The sequence below is a fragment of the Vitis vinifera genome, chromosome 5, assembly GCF_030704535.1.
Source record: "Vitis vinifera cultivar Pinot Noir 40024 chromosome 5, ASM3070453v1".
Taxonomy (NCBI): Eukaryota; Viridiplantae; Streptophyta; class Magnoliopsida; order Vitales; family Vitaceae; genus Vitis; species Vitis vinifera.
In genome coordinates, this window is record NC_081809.1 from 8,025,022 (window position 1) to 8,047,453 (window position 22,432).

Below are 22,432 nucleotides of genomic sequence, written 5' to 3' on the forward strand. Positions count from 1 at the left end.
TTATTCTGGAAACACATCAAAGGAACATCTTTTCTCTTGGGTGACCCTAAGTGGTGAGTCAGATCATTTGCATGCCATTGAGTTGCACAGTTGGATAAATGCACCTGCCTCCTGGGCTCCAGAGTTAAAAGGGTGGATCCCTGGATTGCAACCCTCTTGGCATCTTGGTTTCTATTCCAACATCCACATGACTTGACAAAACAAAAAACAGAATAAAATCAGCACTATATTCATGCTAAGCACCAATACATGATGGAAATCATTGCTTAAAGATTTGGGGTCGTTTTAGGTTTTGACTGCCTCCTACCACCTCACCTAATGACAAGTTTTTATGCTTACAAATCAAATATCGTTCTTCATTATATTAAAATCATTTTAAGATTTCAGATCCATCTGCTAATTATGATTATGATAACATTTATTCACCTGTGCTTCTCATTTTCGACACACAAGGCATCTAGGTTTGCAGGATTTCCTTATTAGATGAGATAAATGAGTACGTATGGTTATGTATCCAGCATTCATTAACCATGGTATGTGACATTTAGAATTAAGATAGCAAGCAAACTTTCCCTGCAGCTAGAGTAAATTGTGATTTCTTAGCCTCTATGAGTGGTTCCCAAATCAAATTAACATAGTGAAATATACGTAGTCCAGTGAAAGGAAATGTAAATTATAAACTAACAGCACTACACTACTGGTAACAATCGATACTCTCTATATAATGCAATAAACAATGTCACAATTGCCTACAAGCAAGGCACAAACACTAGAACAAGTAAAGCACAAACCTTTCCCAACAGTTCCCAGTGACTGATGCATATCATACCCTCAACTCACAGAAGGGGATGATATCAGTGCACTGCAGCACTTATTTTACACATACTACCACTACTACTACTACTACTACTACTCATTAGCCAAAGTCACTCAGTTGGGATGAGTGTGAGGTAGAGGTTTGTGGGGTGCTATGTGGAAAGGAGTTTGGCTTCTTCTCAGGAGATGGTAGCTTCTTTGCAGGAGTTGAAGGAGGCTTAATCTTCTGTGGTGGATTGATTGTATGAGTCTTTGGCACTCTCTTCTCTAGTACAGGTGAATACCCAGGGGTGCATCCATAATGCGGTGGCTTCTATCCCTTAGGTGGTTTGCCAAATTCAAAATCGAAGGATTTTTTTTTTTTAAGTATACGTATCTTTGAAAGCTTTTATTTTGTATGGCAAATGGAATGAGAGGAGCAGTCATATTCTATTTGGCCAGAGCAACATATCACAAATGAACAAGCTATTTACTGCCACACTGGGCAAAACATACATAATCCTTGTACTTCAAACATCCATGAATTCTCATCATTTTCAGGACACGTTGCATGGTCTATCATTCTATATGTCGGCATAGTAAGTGCAGCTAATAAGCCTATTCAGAGCTGAAATTCAAAATCTATTCACAGGATAATGACCTTATTATTGGATTTTGCTCACTGTCATACACACATATCAGATAAAGCCCCACATGCTCATAAGCTACAAGCAACCTACAAGCACTAAAATGAGTGTTAGACGTATGAAACATTCCCCAATACTAGTAGTATTACCTGTTCCATAGAACACTAAATTAGAAGAGAGAAGATGTGAGACTCCAGCTTTTCTTTCTACATATTACTCATATCAAGTTGGAATAGTTAGGCGGTAGAGGCTTGGGGTGGCTTGTGTAGGGGACTAGGCAGCTTCTCTCAGGAGTTGATTTCGTCTTATTCTGGATGTCCAGGTTTCGTCCTTTCGAATTTCCCATGCAAATCAGCATTCTCCTTGGGAAACTTCACTCCGTTGGGAAACTTGTGTGAATCTTTGGCATTCTCTACCAGAGAAGGCCCAGGGCAGTGACCATAAGGTGGTGGCCTTTTTTCAGGTGGTGGCTCCTCTCCCACTGGAGGCTTGTGGTAATCAGCAAGAGAGGCAGTGGAGAGAATCATCACCCCAAGGAACAGCACTAGCAAGTATTTGTGAGCCATATTTGGGATCTGATGATGAAGACTAGAAGATAGGAGTTGCCTCATATAATGGGTTGGAGACTATATCTCAAGGGGACGTGTATTTATGCATATGATCTATATAGGACCATCCTCCTAATATTTTCAAAATAATGTTATTGTCTCTCTTGGGTGACAGTTTGATTTGGTCTATTTCCATGCCACTGAGTAGAAAAGTTTGACAATTGGCTACACCACCTACCTGGATTACATGGTTGAAAGTGAAGATCAGTACAGTGTGATCACACTTGACCTCTTGTTCCCCATTCCAGTATCTAATTAACCTGACAAAAGTAAAAGGAAAGGAAAAAGGGAAAAAATAGAATAATGTTCAAATAAAAACGAGAAAAAATAGCATAATGTTGATGAATCATGATAAGCATCAAGGCATGATAGTGAGAGAGAGGAAAGAAGACAGTGTAATTTGCAATCCTGATAATCATTATATAGCAGTAACTTTAATCATTTTTCTATCACAGGGAACATGACACTCATCTTCCTATGGAGATATTGCATAAGTTTTTTTCTTTGTATGTCAACACTAACCAATGAAGCATGTTAGCTGGTTTGAAACTGAAACTGTAGCCCTCTGTTTGGTTCTTGAAAAACTTGAGAGAAAATGGAAGTAAAGTTAAAAGGAAAGAAAAAGTGAAAAAAAATAAAAATAGATTGAAAGTTAACAAATTATTTTTACATGTTCCCTCAAATTTCTTTCACTTATTTTTCCTTTTCTATATAAAGATTAAATGATTTAAAAATCATAAATTTCTAACTAATTATAACTATATTTGATTTTCTTTCATATTTTCCAAGATAAAGTCAGACATGAGAAAATCATTTTCCTTAAAAAAGAAATTCTTTCCTTTACAGTTTCTTAGAACCAAACCTGGCACAAAAGTCCAAATTGGGGTTTCTCCATGTTCCATTTTTTATGGCTACCTTTATGGACCATATAATATAGAATGTACTTCTGCATACCTTCAAGATCAAGCTGAACTATAAGAAAAAGACAAGCCATGGCCCACGGAGCAGGGATACCAAGCTGCCTTCTCCTAGATTAAGTTCCAAGATTTCAGTCTTCAAACCTGCTAAAAGCTAAAGGCATGTTTCCAGCCTGCGGCAGATAACATGCACTGTCCAACAATAAATTGCAAACACATTCGATGCAGTTTATTAGTACAATAAGATTAAATCCACCAAATCTTTTACAGTTCAACCAACACTTGAACTAGTAGCTAGCTTCACTACTGGGTAATAATATATAAACCAAACTCTTGATAGGAACCAACCTATCGCAGATCGAACTTCTTACATCCACCATGAATTACTGAACCAAAAGAAGAATCGAAGAGACTGCCAAGGAGGAAAGCCTTCCTATAACTAGATATTTATATTCCAAATTAGGGAGAGCACCCACTGCCCAGGCCTCGCCCAGCATAAACAGATAGTATACATATACATGCAAAAAGCTCCAACCTTCAAGATTTTAACTATTAACTTAACACAATTAAAAATGTATCCAAAAAGCAAATCCCCTTGAACTCCTGAAGCAATTACTCCAACCAAATAAAGATTTTAAGAGTTCCATGTTCATATCCTGCAAGGAAATCATTCAATGTTCAGACCTCTAATTTCTGTCTTTCTAAATGCCCAGCCAAAAGGCATAAAGTATCATCCAAATTGGATGCACAGCATATGTTCTTAAATCATGGGATTTCACCATAAGTTACTACACTCTAACAGGGCCCAGAAATTGACCTCCAGATATGCCTATCAAAAAATTATCCCCACATACATTTTTCTGCTGAAAAGACAATATTGTTACATTTGACATTCAACCACTACTTGAACTCAACAACCAGGGAAAAGAATATAGTATTTCTACCAATGAGGATGAGAGGGGCTGGTGAATTAACAGGTAAAAGTTTGTTTTGGGTTCATTGTTTGCATAATAATGTAAAAATGGAGTAGTATATTATAAATTAATGTAAAAATGGATTAGCATAACATAAATTGCCATAAGAGAACCACAAACTACAAAGAAACTTATTTTCCAAACAAGGAAAATTATTCATAGCCATTATTACATAAGAAAGGAAATTGATAAAATTATTATCCAGTTCCCCATCAGGAAATATGAAAGTACTCCTAAAAGCCTCAATTCTAACCAGAAAACCATAGAAATGTATTAGAAATATTGTACAGGGTTCTCTCCAATATTAGCTTCAGTTGCTAAGGAGATCAGAACCTTGAAAGTAAGTCACAAAGGTCGTGTGGGTTTCCCAGAGTCTTCAACAACCAGTATTCACATATGTACACATTAAAATTAAATAAAGCAGGTATCAATTCCACAGGCTTTAAGATTTGAATTGCTTCTCCCTGGAATCATACACCACTCATATTGTCACTGACTTTCAATTACTTCTCCCTGCGATCATATGCCACTCATATTGTCACTGCCTTAGGGAACAAAGTGAAAATCTGCAATTTCAATTAATTCCAACATAAAAATAAAAATCAATCCTCAAAAAATGGATTGCCAGGAGGTAAATATAATAGAAGACGAACAACTCTCACAACCAAGTTAAAGAAACCAGCCGCTAGGTACCTTTGAGTTCTATACTACCAGGAACAAATTGGATGAGATTATTTAAAGGCTATTCCACAGTGGAAATTCATTCGTTCAAAAAACATTTGTCATGCATATAGGCAATCTATCCTATGCATTCATACATCATGGTCTCATGCAATCTTAATAAAAGTGGTCCTGGAAAAAGAGAGAAAAAAGTAATTACAAGCCTGTGCGACCAGATTTCTTTTGTTTTTTTTTTTTTTCCTTTGCCAAACAACCATGTTCATAGTTTCAGAAGTTCATTCTGTCTTTAAGAGACCCATGGCAGTGACTTGGCCATTCAGCTAAGAAGGTGAAACTTCACATTTTCACACATAATCCATTTCTTTCTCTAACATAATTCAAATGAAAACCCTTAACAATTGGAGTACGAAGTTCAAATGGAAAACTTTCTGAAGAGAGGCACCCTAGCTTTCATCTATGAAGTAGCATGAATCCATCAACCTAATTCCTAGTCCAGCAAGGATATCAATTATCTGAAGATCTTGTGTTGCAACAGATACCATTTCCATGAAAAAGCACAAGCCATGGAGTAGCCTCAAATTGTTAATCCCTGTTGAGATACATGTGCTTTATGTCACACTCGATAAAAGTCGAACAAATTTGTGGAAATCCGGAGGAAATCCAGAAGGTACAGCTGTGTTAGAGCTGTATCACAGCTGTGATATAGTTGTTTCCTATTCTAATTTCATTTCCTGATTTTATGAGACTTTCTCCTAAAATCAAGGATTAGATTTCTTTTTCTAAGGCAAATGACCTCAGTCATTCATGTATAAATATCAATGCAAGAATCAATTTGAAAGATGAGAGAAAAATAAAAGCTCCCTCAAATTTCTTCATCGTATTAGAGCTAATTCTAACCCATTCAATCTGTCCATAACCAAATACGGAATGGTCACCAAGGACTCCTCAACCTCAAAATAATAGAGAAAGTCTAGGACACCATGTCACTACTGAGGACAACCCAACACCACAACATTTCAGTCCGTTCAAAAAGAGTAATTGGAATTGTTGCAAAAAATGTTCAACTAGTCCCAACAGGAGGCAAATTCCTCCATTTCTTCATCGGGTCCGGATCCTTTGCTCAAAAAGGTAATTTTCTTACTGCCCTAAAAGAAAAAGGGAAAATGTGAGTCATTGGATTGTTGACTCAGGAGCTTTTGATCACATGACTAGAGTGCCACAATTTTTCAAAATTATACACCTTGTTTTGGGGATGATACAATTCGTATGGCTGATGGTTCTCTCTCAAAGGTGACTGGTACAAGTTTTATTGTCATCTCTAAGGACCTAACTCTTGACTCTATTCTTTTGGTTCCAAACTTGGATTGCAATCTATTGTCCATTAGTAAACTCACTTATGAAAAGAACTATGTTACTAAATTTTTCCCAAACCATTGTGTTTTTTAGAATTTGAATTCGGGGAAGACGATTGGCAATGTTGAAGTGTGTTTAGGACTCTATGCCTTCAAAGTGAATTATTATATTGAAAGACAATCTTAACCAACAGTTGGTGAAAAATGGTGTCTTTTTGTCTTTAGTTCTAATAAAGATAGTGATGTTATGTTATAGCACTATTGTCTAGGACATCCTAGTTTCTTATATCTCAAAAAACTCTTTCCATGGTTTTCAGTGTGAAATTTGTCAACTATCCAAGCATCTTTGCAAGCCCTATCCATAGTTTTAAAAGACTTAAGGCACACCAAGACGCAAAGTCCTCTTGGAGCCTTAGGCGCAAGGCACACCTAAGGCGCGAACTTTAGTAAAGTGAGGTGCATCCTGTTTTACATATATATTTTTATATAATACAATCAAGTGCCCGAAAATTTTCCTCTAATTTTCCCCTTCTTCTTCATCCTCTTCTCTTCTTCACATTGTTCGGGAGGCTAGGACATTTTTTTTTTTTTACATGTCTAAAACAAGCATATATTGGGTTTTGGAAGAAGAACAAGCCAAAATGACATCGTTTTGGAGCCTAATCTTTTAAATAAATAAATAAATAAATAAAAACCAGCCAAAAATGACACCGTTTTGGCCCCTGTTCTTTTAAAAGAACAAACCAAACAACGTCATTTTGATCTCAGGAAATTAAAAAAACAAAACCCTCGTCATTCTCCCTTTGCTACTCTACAACTCATCGTCAAAGGGTAAAAAGATGACCAAAAGAAGAAGAAGAAAAAAAAAAAACGACGACAGAGGATAGAGGTGCACCTGTTGAGGGCGTTGCGCCTAGCCAAGAGGCGAGCGCCTTGCACACTTAATCAACGCCTCTGTGAAGGGGCGGCTCCTGCAATCAGGCGAAGCGCTGAAGGGTGATGTCACATCGTCTAGAGCCTAGGCGCACCTTTCACAACTATGACCCTATCCAACTCAACCATACAAACCATCTCATCTTTTTTCCATACATAGTGATGTTTGGAGGTCATCTAAAATAAAGAACATAACAGGGACTAGATGGTTGATGATCATACTAGAATTTCTTAGATATTTCTAATGAAAAAAAAATCAAAAATTAGTCAAATTTTCTAAAAGTGGACCAGAATTTCTTTATTGAATTAAAAAGTTGAAATTAATATTTTGGAAAAGTTAGGGCCGCTCAAGAGGTAGAAATAGCGCTCGAGTGGTAGAAATAGCGCTCGAGTGGTAGAAATAGCCCTCAAGTGGTAGAAATAGCGCTCAAGCGCTAGGACCGCTCAAGCACTTAACTAGCGCTTGAGCGCTCATATAGAATCTGCCAGAATATGGAAGAATATTTTTTGGATAATCATGAAAATTGGATTTGGAAACTTTAGAATATCAATCTCCTTCGGCCTAGAGGTTTATATAAACCCTATTATAACCCTTTAGGGTTAAGAAATTCACCAAGTGGTTTACCCTAACTTGTCATACCATTCCCGATCTCTCATCAAGGAATCAAAGTGTTTAATCTTGGGTTGTTTGAAGACCTGCATCCCTTCAACAAGGCTAAGGTGTATTCACTAGAACAATTGAAATTGTTGCATTGCGGACATGAATCAAGTTGCAGGTTCTAGAGAGTAAGTCTTTAGAATAAAGCAGACAAAGAGTTCTATGTGACTTTATCTCATATAGTGGATTTAGCTTTGAGGTCTTAGACCTCGTGGGTTTTTATCTCCATAGTTAGTGTGGGGGTTTTCCACATAAAAATTATTGTGTCTCTTGATCTTATGTTTGATTTTAGATATTCTATTTATCCCTGATATCTCACAGGTTAACTTTAGGTTAAAAATTCAACTCCCTATTTAATAATTTTTAAAATACACCCATTCACGAGTGTTATCCTACTGGACATTGGTTTTTCACCATATATAACACTCATACCAAAACCCATGCAACATGGACTCCAACCTTAAGCTTAACTTTCTACGAATGGAAAAAAAAAAAGACATAACATAAATAGACAGATTTAACAACATGCTCCTAATCAAGGTGAATGTCCCTCTTTTTGAAAGATATGACCTTTTCCATACGAGGAGCTTTCTTTAAAATTTCACCTCTACCAATTCCCATGCCTTTACAAAGTTGTGGAAAGCTCCAAAGAGAAGGCCCAGACATGTAATGGGTAGATTCCCTACCTTAGAACCTTACACCAAAGCTAAACCCCTAATATTTGTGACTTCTATAAGAATCAATTCATTTTTTTCCATATTTATTTCTAAATCAGACATTGCCTCAAACCACATGAAGTTATAACTTGGATGTTACAGATGCTCTTAATTAGTGTCACAAAAAAATAGGGTATCATCATCAAACAAGAAATGTGACACTTCCATCCCCTCCTCCTGTCTTCCTCCCACTTTGAAACTTGAGATGTAACCCCTTTTATCTAATTCTCCTCAAAATTCAATTGAAAGCCTTCATTGCCAATATGAAAATGTAAGGGGAGAGAGGATCTTTCTACCTCAAATCCCTTGAGCTCTCAAAGAAACTGAATAGGACACTATTTACTAGAATAGAGAATTGAGTAGTGGAAATGAACCATTTGATCCACCTCACCCACTTATGATCAAAGTCCATTTTATCCAACATCATTAACAAAAAGTTCCAATTTACATGGCCATCGTCCTTTCCAATGTCTAACTTGCAAATTACCCCACTATTGGGACTCTTTAACCTTGAATCTAGAGCATCATTTATGATTAGAACTGCATCTAGAAATTGTCTGTCTTCCACAAAAGCATGCAAATAAACTAAAACTATTTTACCCACCACATTTTTTAGTCTTTTAGCCAAGACTTTTTCCAATAGCTTGTACAAAAAAACCCCCAACTAAGCTAATCAATGTAAAAAATTTTAGGTTCTCTGCTGCACCTATATTAGGGATCAAGACCAAGAACATGACATTTAAATTTTGCTCAAAGGAACAATTATCAAAAAACTCCCCAAGCTCATTTGCCAAAATATTATAATAAATCCATTTGGCCCCTACAGCTTTATCCCCACTCAAGCTAGACAAGGCAACAAGAAATTCCTCATCAAAGAAAGGTAACTCCAATTTCCTAGAATCAGCACATAGCATAACTTCAAAGGTCATCCCATTAATGTTGAGTCTCCACTCGCCCATATCAGATAGGAGATTTTGGAAGGCCCTAAACTCCCCTTCCTTTATATTTGCTTCCCAAGCAACCATTTTGCATTCACTCAAATTTTAAACATGAAGTTTTTTATTCTTTGGGCATTGACCATTTCATGGAAAATTTTGGTGTTTTTATCCACCCCCTCTTTTAACCAAATTTCTCTTTATTTTTGCCCCCATACATATAGATTCTTCTAACAAGGCCCACTTGCTAAACTCAATCACCACTAACCTTTGGCCTCAACGATTTCAAGAGATAAGGTAACTGCTCTCTACTTTGAGTCCCAGAAGTTGATCCAGTTTAGCACCTCTAGGTTTTTTGTTGAGACATTCCCAAAACCTTCTTCATTCCAAGATTTTAAATCTCGTTTGACAGCCTTTAGTTTAACTTCCAAAATATGACCATACAAGCCATCCACATTATAACCATCAACCAACTCCTCACAAAATCTTTTAAGCCTTTTGTTTTAGGCTACATATTTTAAAATGTAAACTGTGTTTTCCCACTCCTTATCCTACCTCCATCTAAAACTATGGGGTAATGACCAAAAATTGGTTTAGGTAAAATACTCTAGATTAAAGTAGAAAAACGATTCTACCAATCATCTGACACTAGGAAATGGCCAAGCTAGCCTTGAAGAAGACAAAAGATTATGAACACCACTCCAAGTGAATAGCCCTCCAACTAGCGAAAGATCCCAAGGTCAAGTCCTCTATGTCCTCTGAAAAGAACCTCATATCAAACAACATTCTAAGGCAATTCCTCCTTTTCATGGGGAACTTGACCATATTAAAATCCCCTCTGAAGCACTAGAGGTCATCCCAAAGGCCTCTTATGGCACCCAACTCTACCCAGAAATCCACTCTTTCTCCCCTTTAAACCAACCCATAAACTCTTACGTATACCTAGACAAAGCTATCTTCACAATTCATAGACAAGCAATAGAGAATGCTTCCACCTCCTTACCAATTAACTCTAATACCCTACTATCTTGGAAAACCAAAATGCCTACTATCAAGCTTCTAACTTCCAATACCATTTCAAAAATTTTCCTACTCCTAAACTCCTTACCAGTTGAACGAACATCTATCGAACCTTGGTTTCTTGTTAACAAACTAGATCAACCCCTTGAGACCTTATCAATGACTTTATTATCATATACTTTTCCTCATCATTTGCTCATTTGACATTCCAAGACAGGATTTTTAGCTTCATCATGCAACCTATGTTGGATCCTAACTGCTACTCTTGGAGCCCTTTTCCTTTTTGTTGAGCTTTTATAATTGACTAAGCATCCCAACTTGTTGAGGTCCCTCTCAAACCAAGATATCGAGGTTAACTTCCTCTTCACCTCCAACGAAAAAACAGAAACCCCTCTCCTTAGCCTGCCACACAAGGGAAAAGATCTCTTTTTCAAATCCATCAACTGGCATTCTTGAGAAACTATTGAAATTTGCCAACTTACAAGATATACAATTGGAGGAGTGCTTCTCTACCAAACAACTACTAAAATTCACCTCAAAGGTGACCTTTTCCCCTGATCTCTCCCCGGCCTCCATACCCACTGACCCTTTCACAAAATTTTCTAGAATTTCCACTATCAAGCCGTTACGGAGAACCATCCTCAACAAACTCCTTTGACTAATGTGAAAAACCCCACCCAAGAGCATCTTCCAGAAGTTAACTTACAAGATTAACTATAATCTTGTGAAGACTCGTTACCTAATGGGTAAAAAATTTGAAATTCTATTAGTATAATTCTTTTTAGGCACAAAAGCTGTGAAAATAGCATTGGTGCTCTAATTAATAACCCCATAATTATTAAGCAATAAAACAACTTTTAATAAATTCTCTTTCACCACATCCCACCAATCCTAATGCAAAAAAGCTAGGAAAAAGTCATCATTGCTCTAAGCATTTCTCCTCACTAGTTGAAAGACTGCTTTATGAACTTCCTCTTCGACAAAAGGACAATCCAACCAATTAGCACCATTTTCCAAAATGAGAGACCAACCCCCACTCTTCTATCCTCTAAGGATCTTCATATAACCATTAATGCCTTTCTATACCAGCTAGTATATATCGGGTTTTGGGCAAGTCCTATAAATTGGTTTGAGTAAGATTTTTAATTACCCTGTTCTTTCTTTTTAGTTGATAAATATGCATATATGTAGTAATTCATACATCAGAAAAGATTTTGCTAAAACAAAAGAATTGACATGCAGATAGTGACTTCTTGATAAGAGTAATAGCTTAAGGGAGGAAAATGAACTCCTCCAGTGGCCCCAAAGTGGTAAGTTCCTTCAGATCCCATGTTGCTATTCTGCATTTCTTTGTGTTTTGGCATCAGCCCTCTTAATTAATTCACTATCCAGCTTCTCAAATTCCTCGGATTCTTCCCTTGTTCTTGTGGAAACATCTGCATCTTGTCCTTGCATTGTTATGGATTGGTGATTATCATTCTTTGAGAACTGTGTGGCAGCTGCTCGTGCACCAGCTATGGCTGCAAGGAGACCTTCTGGTTTCTTGTCTTCAGCAGCTTTGGAGCCATCAAAGCAAGAAACAAGTAATCCTGGTTTCAAAGAGAGGGGATCTTGTGGTTCTGGAAGCAGAAACTTGACAGGTAGTGGAGCTTGAACAGGACGAAGACCCCTAACTGCTGCCTCATATATCTGCAACAATTTCAGGGGGGATAAGTAATTAAAAATCAGTCACTCTATTGCATTAGTTAGACTTGCTTTCAATGCGATAGCAAAGAAAGAATCATCAATGAAAAAAGAAAAAATAAATGAAAAAGAACAAAAAGGAGAGGGAAAAAAAAATGATGGGTGCTCAATTTGTACTTTTCTTTCCAGGTTATAAATACGTTGGTACCCGCGCATCTCAAATGGTATGATTAATTTCTGCATCAGGTCAGGAGAACTAAGTCCATCAATATACTAAAAAGCAAATATACCAAAAGGCAAGCAAAAATGTTTAACCATCTTGAGTGTCAAACTCTCCAAGAAACTATATACTTTTAGCTGAATGAAAACACATGCCTGTGGTTGCTCACAGAGCCAGCAAAACTCTGTTTGCGCTTCTAGCCTTACCTACAAATAGAGTTTAGGTTATCCAACCAAAATGGAGATACATCACACAAAACAAACTGTACCTAATCAGTTTACGAAGGGGACGGGGGGAAGCAAAAAGCAAAAGTAAATTTCTAAGATGCCCACCCCTTCAGGTACCTCCTTCCAGCACGCCAGCTCTTCACATTTAACACAACCAACTACTTCAATACAACCTGTGGCAAGAATAGAGTTTGTTGGATTTATTGTAGCATGCCATACAGAAAAATTTAGCATTTCAGTAAGAATAAGAATAAGAGAGCTACTTTCCACTAAAATACGAATCACCCATCAACTGTTGCAAACAGACAACAATGTGAATAACAGGTTTTATATATATATATATAGAGAGAGAGAGAGAGAGAGAGAGAGAGAGAGATAGATAGATATAGAGAGAGAGAGAGAGTCAAATAATAATAAAGGACAAAAATATTTCTTTGAGAAAGACTAATTAGAAAGAAGAAACAAAGAACCCACATGAAATCAATTTAGATAAGAGAAATACCTTTAAGAATCTAGTTCTTTTTGCAAATTGCAACTTAGAATTGGAATGCCACATATTATTATAAGGTATCACAAGAGATTATTGCTTCATTTTTTTTCTTTGCCAGATCAGTTTTAATAAATATAAATATAAAAATATAAGCATGTACACACACACACGCAAACACATTATGTGTGTATGTTTATGGATATGTAGATATAGGTTTTTAATAATAGAGCATGAAAACATATCTAGTCAGAAATTCCAAAAATCCAAAACCATTAGCAACACCTAACAGTCTTGAAACTGGGTAATGTTCTGGAAACTTGAGGTCTGCTATCCCATTCACAGCATAGATCTCCCTGTAGAAATTCTCCATTGCTTTGATTGTGTCTGAATCTGGGACCTTACTAGCAGCATGAATCCAGAGTCGGCCTTCATAAAACAAAACATGTATATTAAGAAATATCCTTGTAGAACAGTAACATTTTTGCCAGCATGCAATTCGTGTTAATAATCCTTGGTTCTCACCACTCATTGTACATTACAATGTAAAGACCTAATAAGCCCTAATATAGGTAGGTGTCTGTGCAGAGAGAGAGAGAGAGAGAGGGGAGGGGGGTGAAAGGAAAGATGATTATAGAACAAATACAAGTTGAATCTCCTGAAATAATGTCCATCAAGTTATTTCCTAGCAACAAGTACTGATTATGCTTTTCCTGATAACATGATTTTCTTTGCTAACAACCATACTATATTTTATCAAGAAAGAGTAGTGCATGTGGCGTGCATCAAGACCCATTAGAGTTCCGCTAAACCTATAGTTCTGTCAACGTTATCATTTACGTTTCCTCTAGATAATGGCATTTTCCTCTAAAACTCTTGCACCATTAGGCTTCAAGTCAAAATTTCACATGTGAACTTTGGAAATTTTCTCCATTTGCCCCTAAGGATACAGTTAGAATTGACTTAAAATCCTGATTGATGTATACTTTTAACCGAAGAATATTGTATATAATAATTGAAATATTGTTGATTCATCGTGGAAATACATTTTGTAAGGAAAGTTGTTAAGAATTTAGTATGCTATATGGAGAAAAAAGTCATGACTTAAGGTTGAGTATGTATATTCTATATCAAATATTAGGTAGGAATGTGGAAAAGAGCAGAGTGTAATTATAAGAAACAAAGAAATATAAGATATTCTTGAAAGTGGAAAATGTAAAATGGCTAAAAGTCAAATTTATGATGCATAAGGGGGATCATGTCACATAAGAAACTCATGGCATACCAAATACGTGTGGTATGGAGTAACAATTTTGTTAAAATAAGTTTCTCGTTGGAGTACATTAGGTGACAATTTTTTAATATCAAATTAAAGAGTCAAGTGCATCAATGAAGTCATATGTAGAAAATTTGTTTGTGACATGTACCATAAAGATAAGATTGACTTGATATAATTTAGTCCAGGTAGGAGTTGTTAAAGGTGTCTCAAATTTCTAATTGATATATATTTTTTTCTAAAAAAATATTATATAGATATTTCAATAAATGATTAATTCTTTGTAAAAATACTTACATAATAAAAAACATCATTAGAAATATCTCTATAAATATTTTAAATCACAAAAAGAAAAAAAAAATCACTATGAGATAATTATAAACATGCAACATTGTACCAAGTAAACAGAAATGTGATAAAAAAATTTTGAGAAACACTAAATAAAGGAAGGGCTTGTATATCAAGATGTAAATATAGAGAGCAATATTTTTAATCATATGATAGAATTATTTTCTCTCATTCATGATTATAAGCAAAATTGGGAACCATTATAAAATCTTGTACACCTCGTGTAAATTGATGTTTGTCTTCATATTTTACACCAACAAATGACATTGAAGTTGTCATTGATAAAAGGGAAAAGGCATGGCCTCCACACCATGTGCTTGAATCGTATGGTTCAAGTTTAAAGAATTTTCTCCATAATTTGAAGATCTAAAACATTTTCACCTTTAAATTTCATTTAATTATTAATATCTACAAAAAATAGTTAAATACTCTTTCTATTTTTGAGTTGTTGAATTTTTTGAAAGTTTTTATATTTGTTATCAAGAATTTATATTTTATTAAGTGTGAATATTTATAAATAAGATATTATATAATATTTGGATAAGAGAGAATGGTGGAATATAATAAAGTTTTAATCCTTCCCAATTTTTATCTTTTTTTTTTTTTTTTTTTATAATCGCCTTTCTCTTTCAATCCTATTATCAGGTACCTTATATTTGCTGATGCTATCTGGAACTAAATTCCAATCAGACATTGTCCAATTACTAATAGGACAGATCATGTCTCTCTGTTTCTAAACTAACATGTATCGTAATGTGGCCTCATAAGGAAGGCTAGGAAGATGGAGGATTTTGTGGGAAGCGACCAGAATCAGATGGAAGAGAGATAGCCCTGTTGACCTAATGGCTGTAATAGGAGAAGCGTGTGGATTTATGGGACTTAACTGATACTAAACCTATATGATGCTTGGAGTGGTGTTTCTTTCATTTTGTTAAGAAAATATGGCAGCATACATCCTTTCAATTGAGTGCATCAGAGCATCCATAATAGATGGTCTGCAACCCTAGGTGCATGCCACTTTCTGACTGATAATGAAACTGTCAGGTACTTGGCCTTGACTAAGCTCAACAGCATCACATAAAAAGAAGCTTTCATACTTAGATTACTGTTTAAAGCTTTTGCTTATTTGCTTTCTTAATGCCATTATGACATTATTGTTTCAATTCTGCTACCGATTTTCGAAGTTCTGGGCATCTACTGATTGCATCATTATATGAGAAGTTGCATGAGTTTATGTATCCTGTTATTGCTCCTTTGCGATTTCACTGCTCACGGGACTAACCTCTCCATTCAGTCGAAATGAATTGTAATTTCTTTACTGGTAGCAGTAGTACTTTTCATAGCAAAGATAATAGTAAATATGAAATATAAATAGAAGGAAATCTGAATTGTAGATGGCACTATAAGTAACACTCAATATTCACTACATAATAAAATAGACAGTGTTACAAAGGTAGAGAAACCTACAATGAGTACTCATCACCATTCTCAAACAGAAACATAGCAGCGACTTATACATAGAACCTATAGGCTTGCAGGGAAAGAAGGGAAAGAGTAACATGATAAGTTCACAGCGGGTAGCAGCTCTTATTTTACGTATTACTCAAAATCTCAAACTAACCAAAGTCACTCAGTTGGGATGGGTAGGAGATGGTGGTTTGTGGGGTGGCTTCTGGGTAGGAGCTGGTGGCTTCTTTGTTGGAGTTGAAGGAGGCGTAATCTTCTGAGGTGGCTTGTATGAGTCTTCGGCACTCTCTGCAGGAGGGTGCCCAGGGTTGTGACCGGAAGGAGGTGGCTTCTGTCCCTTTGGTGGTTTGCCTAATGGGCTTGGTGGCTTGTGCTCCGGGAGTTGTTTCTCTCCCTCGAGTAGGTTTCGAGTTTTGTCAGATGGCTTGTGTTCTGGTGGTGGCTTCTCTCCCTGGGGTGGTTTGCCGAATGGGCTTGGTGGCTTGTGTTCGGGGAGTGGCTTCTCTCCCTGGAGAAGGTTACGAGTTTTGTCAGATGGCTTTTGTTCTGGTGGTGGCTTCTCTCCCTGGGGTGGTTTGCCAAATGGGCTTGGTGGCTTGTGTTCGGGAACTGGCTTCTCTCCCTTGGGAGGTTCATTTGGTGGCTGGTGTTCCGTAGGTGGTTCCTTCACCGGCGGCTTGTGCTCCGGAAGCGGCTTCTCTACCTGGAGAAGCTTACGAGTTTTGTCAGATGGCTTGTGTTGTGGTGGGGGCTTCTCTCCCTGGGGTGGTTTGCCAAACGGACTTGGTGGCTTGTGTTCGGGGAGTGGCTTCTCTCCATTGGGAGGTTTAATTGGTGGTTGGTGTTCCGTAGGTGGTTTCTGAAGTGGGGGATGCTTGGGGTAGTCAGCAAGAGACGAGGTAGTGAGAACCACCAGTCCCAGCAGCAACACTAGCAAGGATGTGGAAGACATCTTTGAGTTCAGGCTGAGATCTGTGCAAGGATAAAAGATTTAGGTGGCCTTTTATAGAGGGATGGACCCAACACCCATATGACACGTGTCATGCACTCATGGTGACACATAAATTCTATGGAACCATTTGGGTCCTACAGAAGTTGCAAAGTTGGACTATTGAGGTGTGATCACAACTTTTGTCCTTCTTGCTTTCTCTGCGGCCATTGCCCAATTTCCTTTAGCATCATTTTCTTGGCTAAATAAGCGTATTATATTTGTGGCAGACCGTCCACGTGTCATAGACAGATATATTATAATAATGTAGTATGCTTTTCTTCAACGGAACATGACACTCTTCTAAGTCTTGTTTTAAATACTGTGCAGTATTACGTTATACGTTGCTTGTTCCAAGTCAAAATTGGTGGGCAAACGTTGGCCTTTTTTCATTTTCCCTAAGATTAATGCTCACCTGGGATAGGCACTACATGATATATCTGCTCTTTTACTGTGAAGTTGCTTTGTGCATGAGTTACACCTCCCCTGCACACCCTCAACATTTGTTGCTCTGTTTTCCTTGTGTCCAGACGAGGATATTAATTGGAGGCTGACAAAACGACTGCTAGCCAAGGATTTACAAGGTCCTGGTTTGACGCTTCCGCGAAAGTATTTTTGAAAAGATACACATAGAGATTGCGCGTTCGGTGCAATGCAACAATGTGAGCCATTCTGAAGTTTTTAATTTCAGATTAATGAATGCTACAAAATTCTAAGAAGGGCCGTTTCCAAATATTTGAGTTCATTTATCCGAACATCGGATAAGTAATGATCATAGATTATTATCTGACGTTCTTATAATGGTTGGCATTATAAGAGGGTATATGCTTCTTTCTCTAGCCCCTCCTTCAAGGGAGGGACAATGTGATCTGTATCGTTAGAAGCTATTCCATGTCATCATCTTTGGGCTTAAGTCAATACTAAAATATATGGGCGGGGCCCCTGTCATTTTATATTTCTTCTAGAAGGTTTGTTCTGGAAATCTTTCACCGAAACATATCTTTTTCTTCTCTACGTGATCCGGTTTGAAAGTTGGAAAAATGGGTCCGTTAACAAGACACCGAGTTGAAAAGTTGGAAAAATGGCAACACCGCCAACCTCTTGTATTCGATGGTTAAATAAAAGGTCACTGGAAGTGAGATCCCTTTTGGCCTCTTGATTTTCATTCCAGCATCTCTATGGCCTGATAAACTAAAAAACTAAAAAAAAGACAGTACGTGGGTTGGTGTTAAGCATCAAGAGTCAAGACATGATAATGGAGAGAAAGGATATTCAAATTCCAGTTCTGACAGCATGATTTTCTTTGCTGAACAACCATATTATATTTGATCAAGAAAGAGTAGTGCATGTGGCCAGGATCAAGACATACATTAATTTCCACATGATCAAGACAGTTTCTTCTAAAGCTCTTGCGCCAGTAGGCTTCAAGTCAAAATTTCCCATGTAAACACTGGTTTTTCTTTAATTGCCACTAAGGATGCAGTTAAAATTGACTTAAAATCCTACGTGATATATTTTTTTAACAAAAGTATATTGTATATAATATTTGAAATAATGTTGATTCGTTGTGGAAATATGTTTGTAAGGAAAGTTGTTGACAATTTAATATAGTATAAGAAGAAAAAAGCTATCAGCTAGAGATGAGTATGTAAAGTGAGGCTCCCGATTCAACGCGTAAATATAAGATATTTTAAGGCTCAATAGTTATGATATCTATTTTATTTTTTGTATCTCATATATTCAAAGATATAGTAAAATGATTTTATATATATAAACATAGCTGATTGTATCATGTTAAAACCTGGTATGACTTTTTGTGCCAATTGATTTTTATCTTTATTTTGTATATTAGTAATTAGTATTAAAGTTTTTACTAATATAATAACTAATATAAAAACTTTTTCTAAAAGAGTCAACAGAGCAAAACATTTATTGTAAAAAAAAAATTAAAATATTATTTTTTCTATTTAGAAAAAGTTATATATTTTATTTTTTCTATTTAGTAAAAAGTTTATAATAAGTCATAAAAAAAAGTAGAAAAACAAACCACCTAAATTCTGAAAACAAATTATTTTCAATAAAAAGTCAAAAAAATAAACACTATCTTAACTAAACAAGCATATATTATATTTGGTTAAAGAGTAGAGTGTATATGGCACACATCAAGGAAGAGAAACAAAATAAGTGGAAGACAATCAAGGGAACATGTATGGTCTGCCTTTTTCTGATGTTATGTTTGTCTCTAATTCTGTTCCATGTCATGGTAAATGTTCACATTGCTTGTATGGAACAAAGGCTTCATATTGGGTTCAATGCTTTTAATGTGTTCATTGGACAAATCTGAATTATCATACGCATTTAGATAAGAACAATAATGTGAAACCCTAGTTACACCTCCCCTGCATAACCCCAACCCTGCTTGCTCTATTTCAGTTTATTCACACAAGTTTTACTGGTTCTTATAAGTCAAGAAAAAGCCACTGATGTTGGATCGACTCTCTTCCATGTAAAAAAAAGCAACTTTTATAAATATAAAAGAACTTCTTCCCCTCACGAATGTGGGATATCATAGATTTATTCTGGAAACACATCAAAGGAACATCTTTTCTCTTGGGTGACCCTAAGTGGTGGGTCAGACCATTTGCATGCCATTGAGTTGCACAGTTGGATAAATGCACCTACCTCCTGGGCTCCAGAGTAAAAGGGTGGATCCCTGGATTGCAACCCTCCTGGCATCTTGGTTTCTATTCCAACATCCACATGACTTGACAAAACAAAAAACAGAATAAAATCAGCACTATATTCATGCTAAGCACCAATACATGATGGAAATCATTGCTTAAAGATTTGGGGTCGTTTAGGTTTTGACTGCCTCCTACCACCTCACCTAATGACAAGTTTTTATGCTTACAAATCAAATATCATTCTTCATTATATTAAAATCATTTTAAGATTTCAGATCCATCTGCTAATTATGATTATGATAACATTAATTCACCTGTGCTTCTCATTTTCGACACACAAGGCATCTAGGTTTGCAGGATTTCCTTATTAGATGAGATAAATGAGTACGCATGGTTATGTATGCAGCATTCATTAACCATGGTATGTGACATTTAGAATTAAGATAGCAAGCAAACTTTCCCTGCAGCTTGAGTAAATTGTGATTTCTTAGCCTCTATGAGTGGTTCCCAAATCAAATTAACATAGTGAAATATACGTAGTCCAGTGAAAGGAAATGTAAATTATAAACTAACAGCACTACACTACTGGTAACACTCGATACTCTCTATATAATGCAATAAACAATGTCAATGCTCATTGCCTACAAGCAAGGCACAAACACTAGAACAAGTAAAGCACAAACCTTTCCCAACAGTTCCCAGTGACTGATGCATAGCATACCCTCAACTCACAGAAGGGGATGATATCAGTGCACTGCAGCACTTATTTTACACATACTACCACTACTACTACTACTACTACTACTACTACTCATTAGCCAAAGTCACTCAGTTGGGATGAGTGGAAGGTGGAGGCTTGTGGGGTGCTATGTGGAAAGGAGTTTGGCTTCTTCTCAGGAGATGGTAGCTTCGTTGCGCGAGTTGAAGGAGGCTTAATCTTCTGTGGTGGATTGTATGAGTCTTTGGCACTCTCTTCTCTCGTTCAGGTGAGTACCCAGGGGTGTATCCATAATGCGGTGGCTTCTATCCCTTAGGTGGTTTGCCAAATTCAAAATCGAAGGATTTTTTTTTTTTTAAGTAAACATCTCTTTGAAAGCTTTTATTTTGTATGGCAAATGGAATGAGACGAGCTGTCATATTCTATTTGGCCAGAGCGACATATCACAAATGAACAAGCTATTTACTGCCACACTGGGCAAAACATACATAATCCTTGTACTTCAAACATCCATGAATTCTCATCATTTTCAGGACATGTTGCATGGTTTATCATTCTATATGTCGGCATAGTAAGTGCAGCTAATAAGCCTATTCAGAGCCGAAATTCAAAATCTATTCACAGGATAATGACCTTATTATTGGATTTTGCTCACTGTCATACACACATATCAGATAAAGCCCCACATGCTCATAAGCTACAAGCAACCTACAAGCACTAAATGAGTGTTAGACGTATGAAACATTCCCCAATACTAGTAGTATTCCCTGTTCCATAGGACACTAAATTAGAAGAGAGAAGATGTGAGACTCCAGCTTTTCTTTCTACATATTACTCATATCAAGTCGGAATAGTTAGGTGGTAGAGGCTTGGGGTGCCTTGTGTAGTCTAGGCAGCTTCTCTCAGAAGTTGATTTCGTCTTAATCTGGATGTCCAGGTTTCATCCTTTCGAATTTCCCATGCAACTCAGCATTCTCCTTGGGAAACTTCACTCCATTGGGAAACTTCACTCCATTGGGAAACTTGTGTGAATCTTTGGCATTCTCTACCAGAGAAGGCCCAGGGTAGTGACCATAAGGTGGTGGCCTTTTTTCAGGTGGTGGCTCCTCTCCCACTGGAGGCTTGTGGTAATCAGCAAGAGAGGCAGTGGAGAGAATCATCACCCCAAGGAACAGCACTAGCAAGTATGTGTGAGCCATATTTGGGATCTGATGATGAAGACTAGAAGATAGGAGTGGCCTCTTATAATGGGTTGGAGACTATATCTCAAGGGGACGTGTATTTATGCATATGATCTATATAGGACCTTCCTCCTAATATTTTCAAAATAATGTTATTGTCTCTCTTGGGTGACGGTTTGATTTGGTCTATTTCCATGCCACTGAGTCGAAAAGTTTGACAATTGGCTACACCACCCACCAGGATTCCATGGTTGAAAGTGAAGATCAGTACAGTGTGATCACACTTGGCCTCTTGTTCTCCATTCCAGTATCTACTTAACCTGACAAAAGAAAAAGAAAAAGAAAAAGGGGAAAAATAGCATAATGTTCAAATAAAAACGAGAAAAAATAGCATAATGTTCATGAATCATGATAAGCATCAAGGCATGATAGTGAGAGAGAGGAAAGAAGACAGTGTAATTTGCAATCCTGATAATCATTATATAGCAGTGACTTTAATCATTTTTTTATCACAGGGAACATGACACTCATCTTCCTATGGAGATATTGCATAGGTTTTTTTCTTTGTATGTCAACACTAACCAATGAAGCATGTTAGCTGGTTTGAAACTGAAATTGTAGCCCTATGTTTGGTTCTTGAAAAACTTGAGAGACAATGGAAGTTAAAAGGAAAGAAAAAGTGAAAAAAAAATAAAAATAGATTGAAAGTTAACAAATTATTTTTACATGTTTCTTCAAACTTCTTTCACTTATTTTTCCTTTTCTATGTAAAGCTTAAATGATTTAAAAATCATAAATTTCTAACTAATTATAATTATATTTGATTTTCTTTCATATTTTCCAAGGTAAAGCCAAACATGAGAAAATCATTTTCCTTAAAAGCTGAATTATTTCCTTTACAGTTTCTTAGAACCAAA

At 36.6% G+C, this 22,432-nt stretch overlaps 2 protein-coding genes across 2 annotated transcripts in view; both read right to left on the reverse strand.

Moving 5' to 3' along the window:
* Positions 1 to 4,059: 4,059 nt before the first annotated feature.
* LOC100251064 (uncharacterized) overlaps positions 4,060 to 22,432 on the reverse strand; it is a 46,619-nt gene continuing 28,246 nt past the window's right edge. The window contains exons 2-7 of the transcript XR_009465593.1: positions 13,139 to 13,282; positions 12,472 to 12,539; positions 12,295 to 12,345; positions 12,097 to 12,156; positions 11,473 to 11,925; positions 4,060 to 4,507 (exon numbers count right to left, since the gene is read on the reverse strand). The gene's annotated coding sequence lies outside the window, so the exon portion shown is untranslated. The remainder of the gene's footprint in view (positions 4,508 to 11,472; positions 11,926 to 12,096; positions 12,157 to 12,294; positions 12,346 to 12,471; positions 12,540 to 13,138; positions 13,283 to 22,432) is intronic.
* Positions 15,850 to 16,921, reverse strand: LOC100249526 (early nodulin-75). Its single transcript, XM_002285046.5, has one exon. It carries the CDS (start codon positions 16,894 to 16,896, stop codon positions 16,108 to 16,110), a length of 789 nt encoding a protein of 262 aa, XP_002285082.2. The 5' UTR covers positions 16,897 to 16,921; the 3' UTR covers positions 15,850 to 16,107.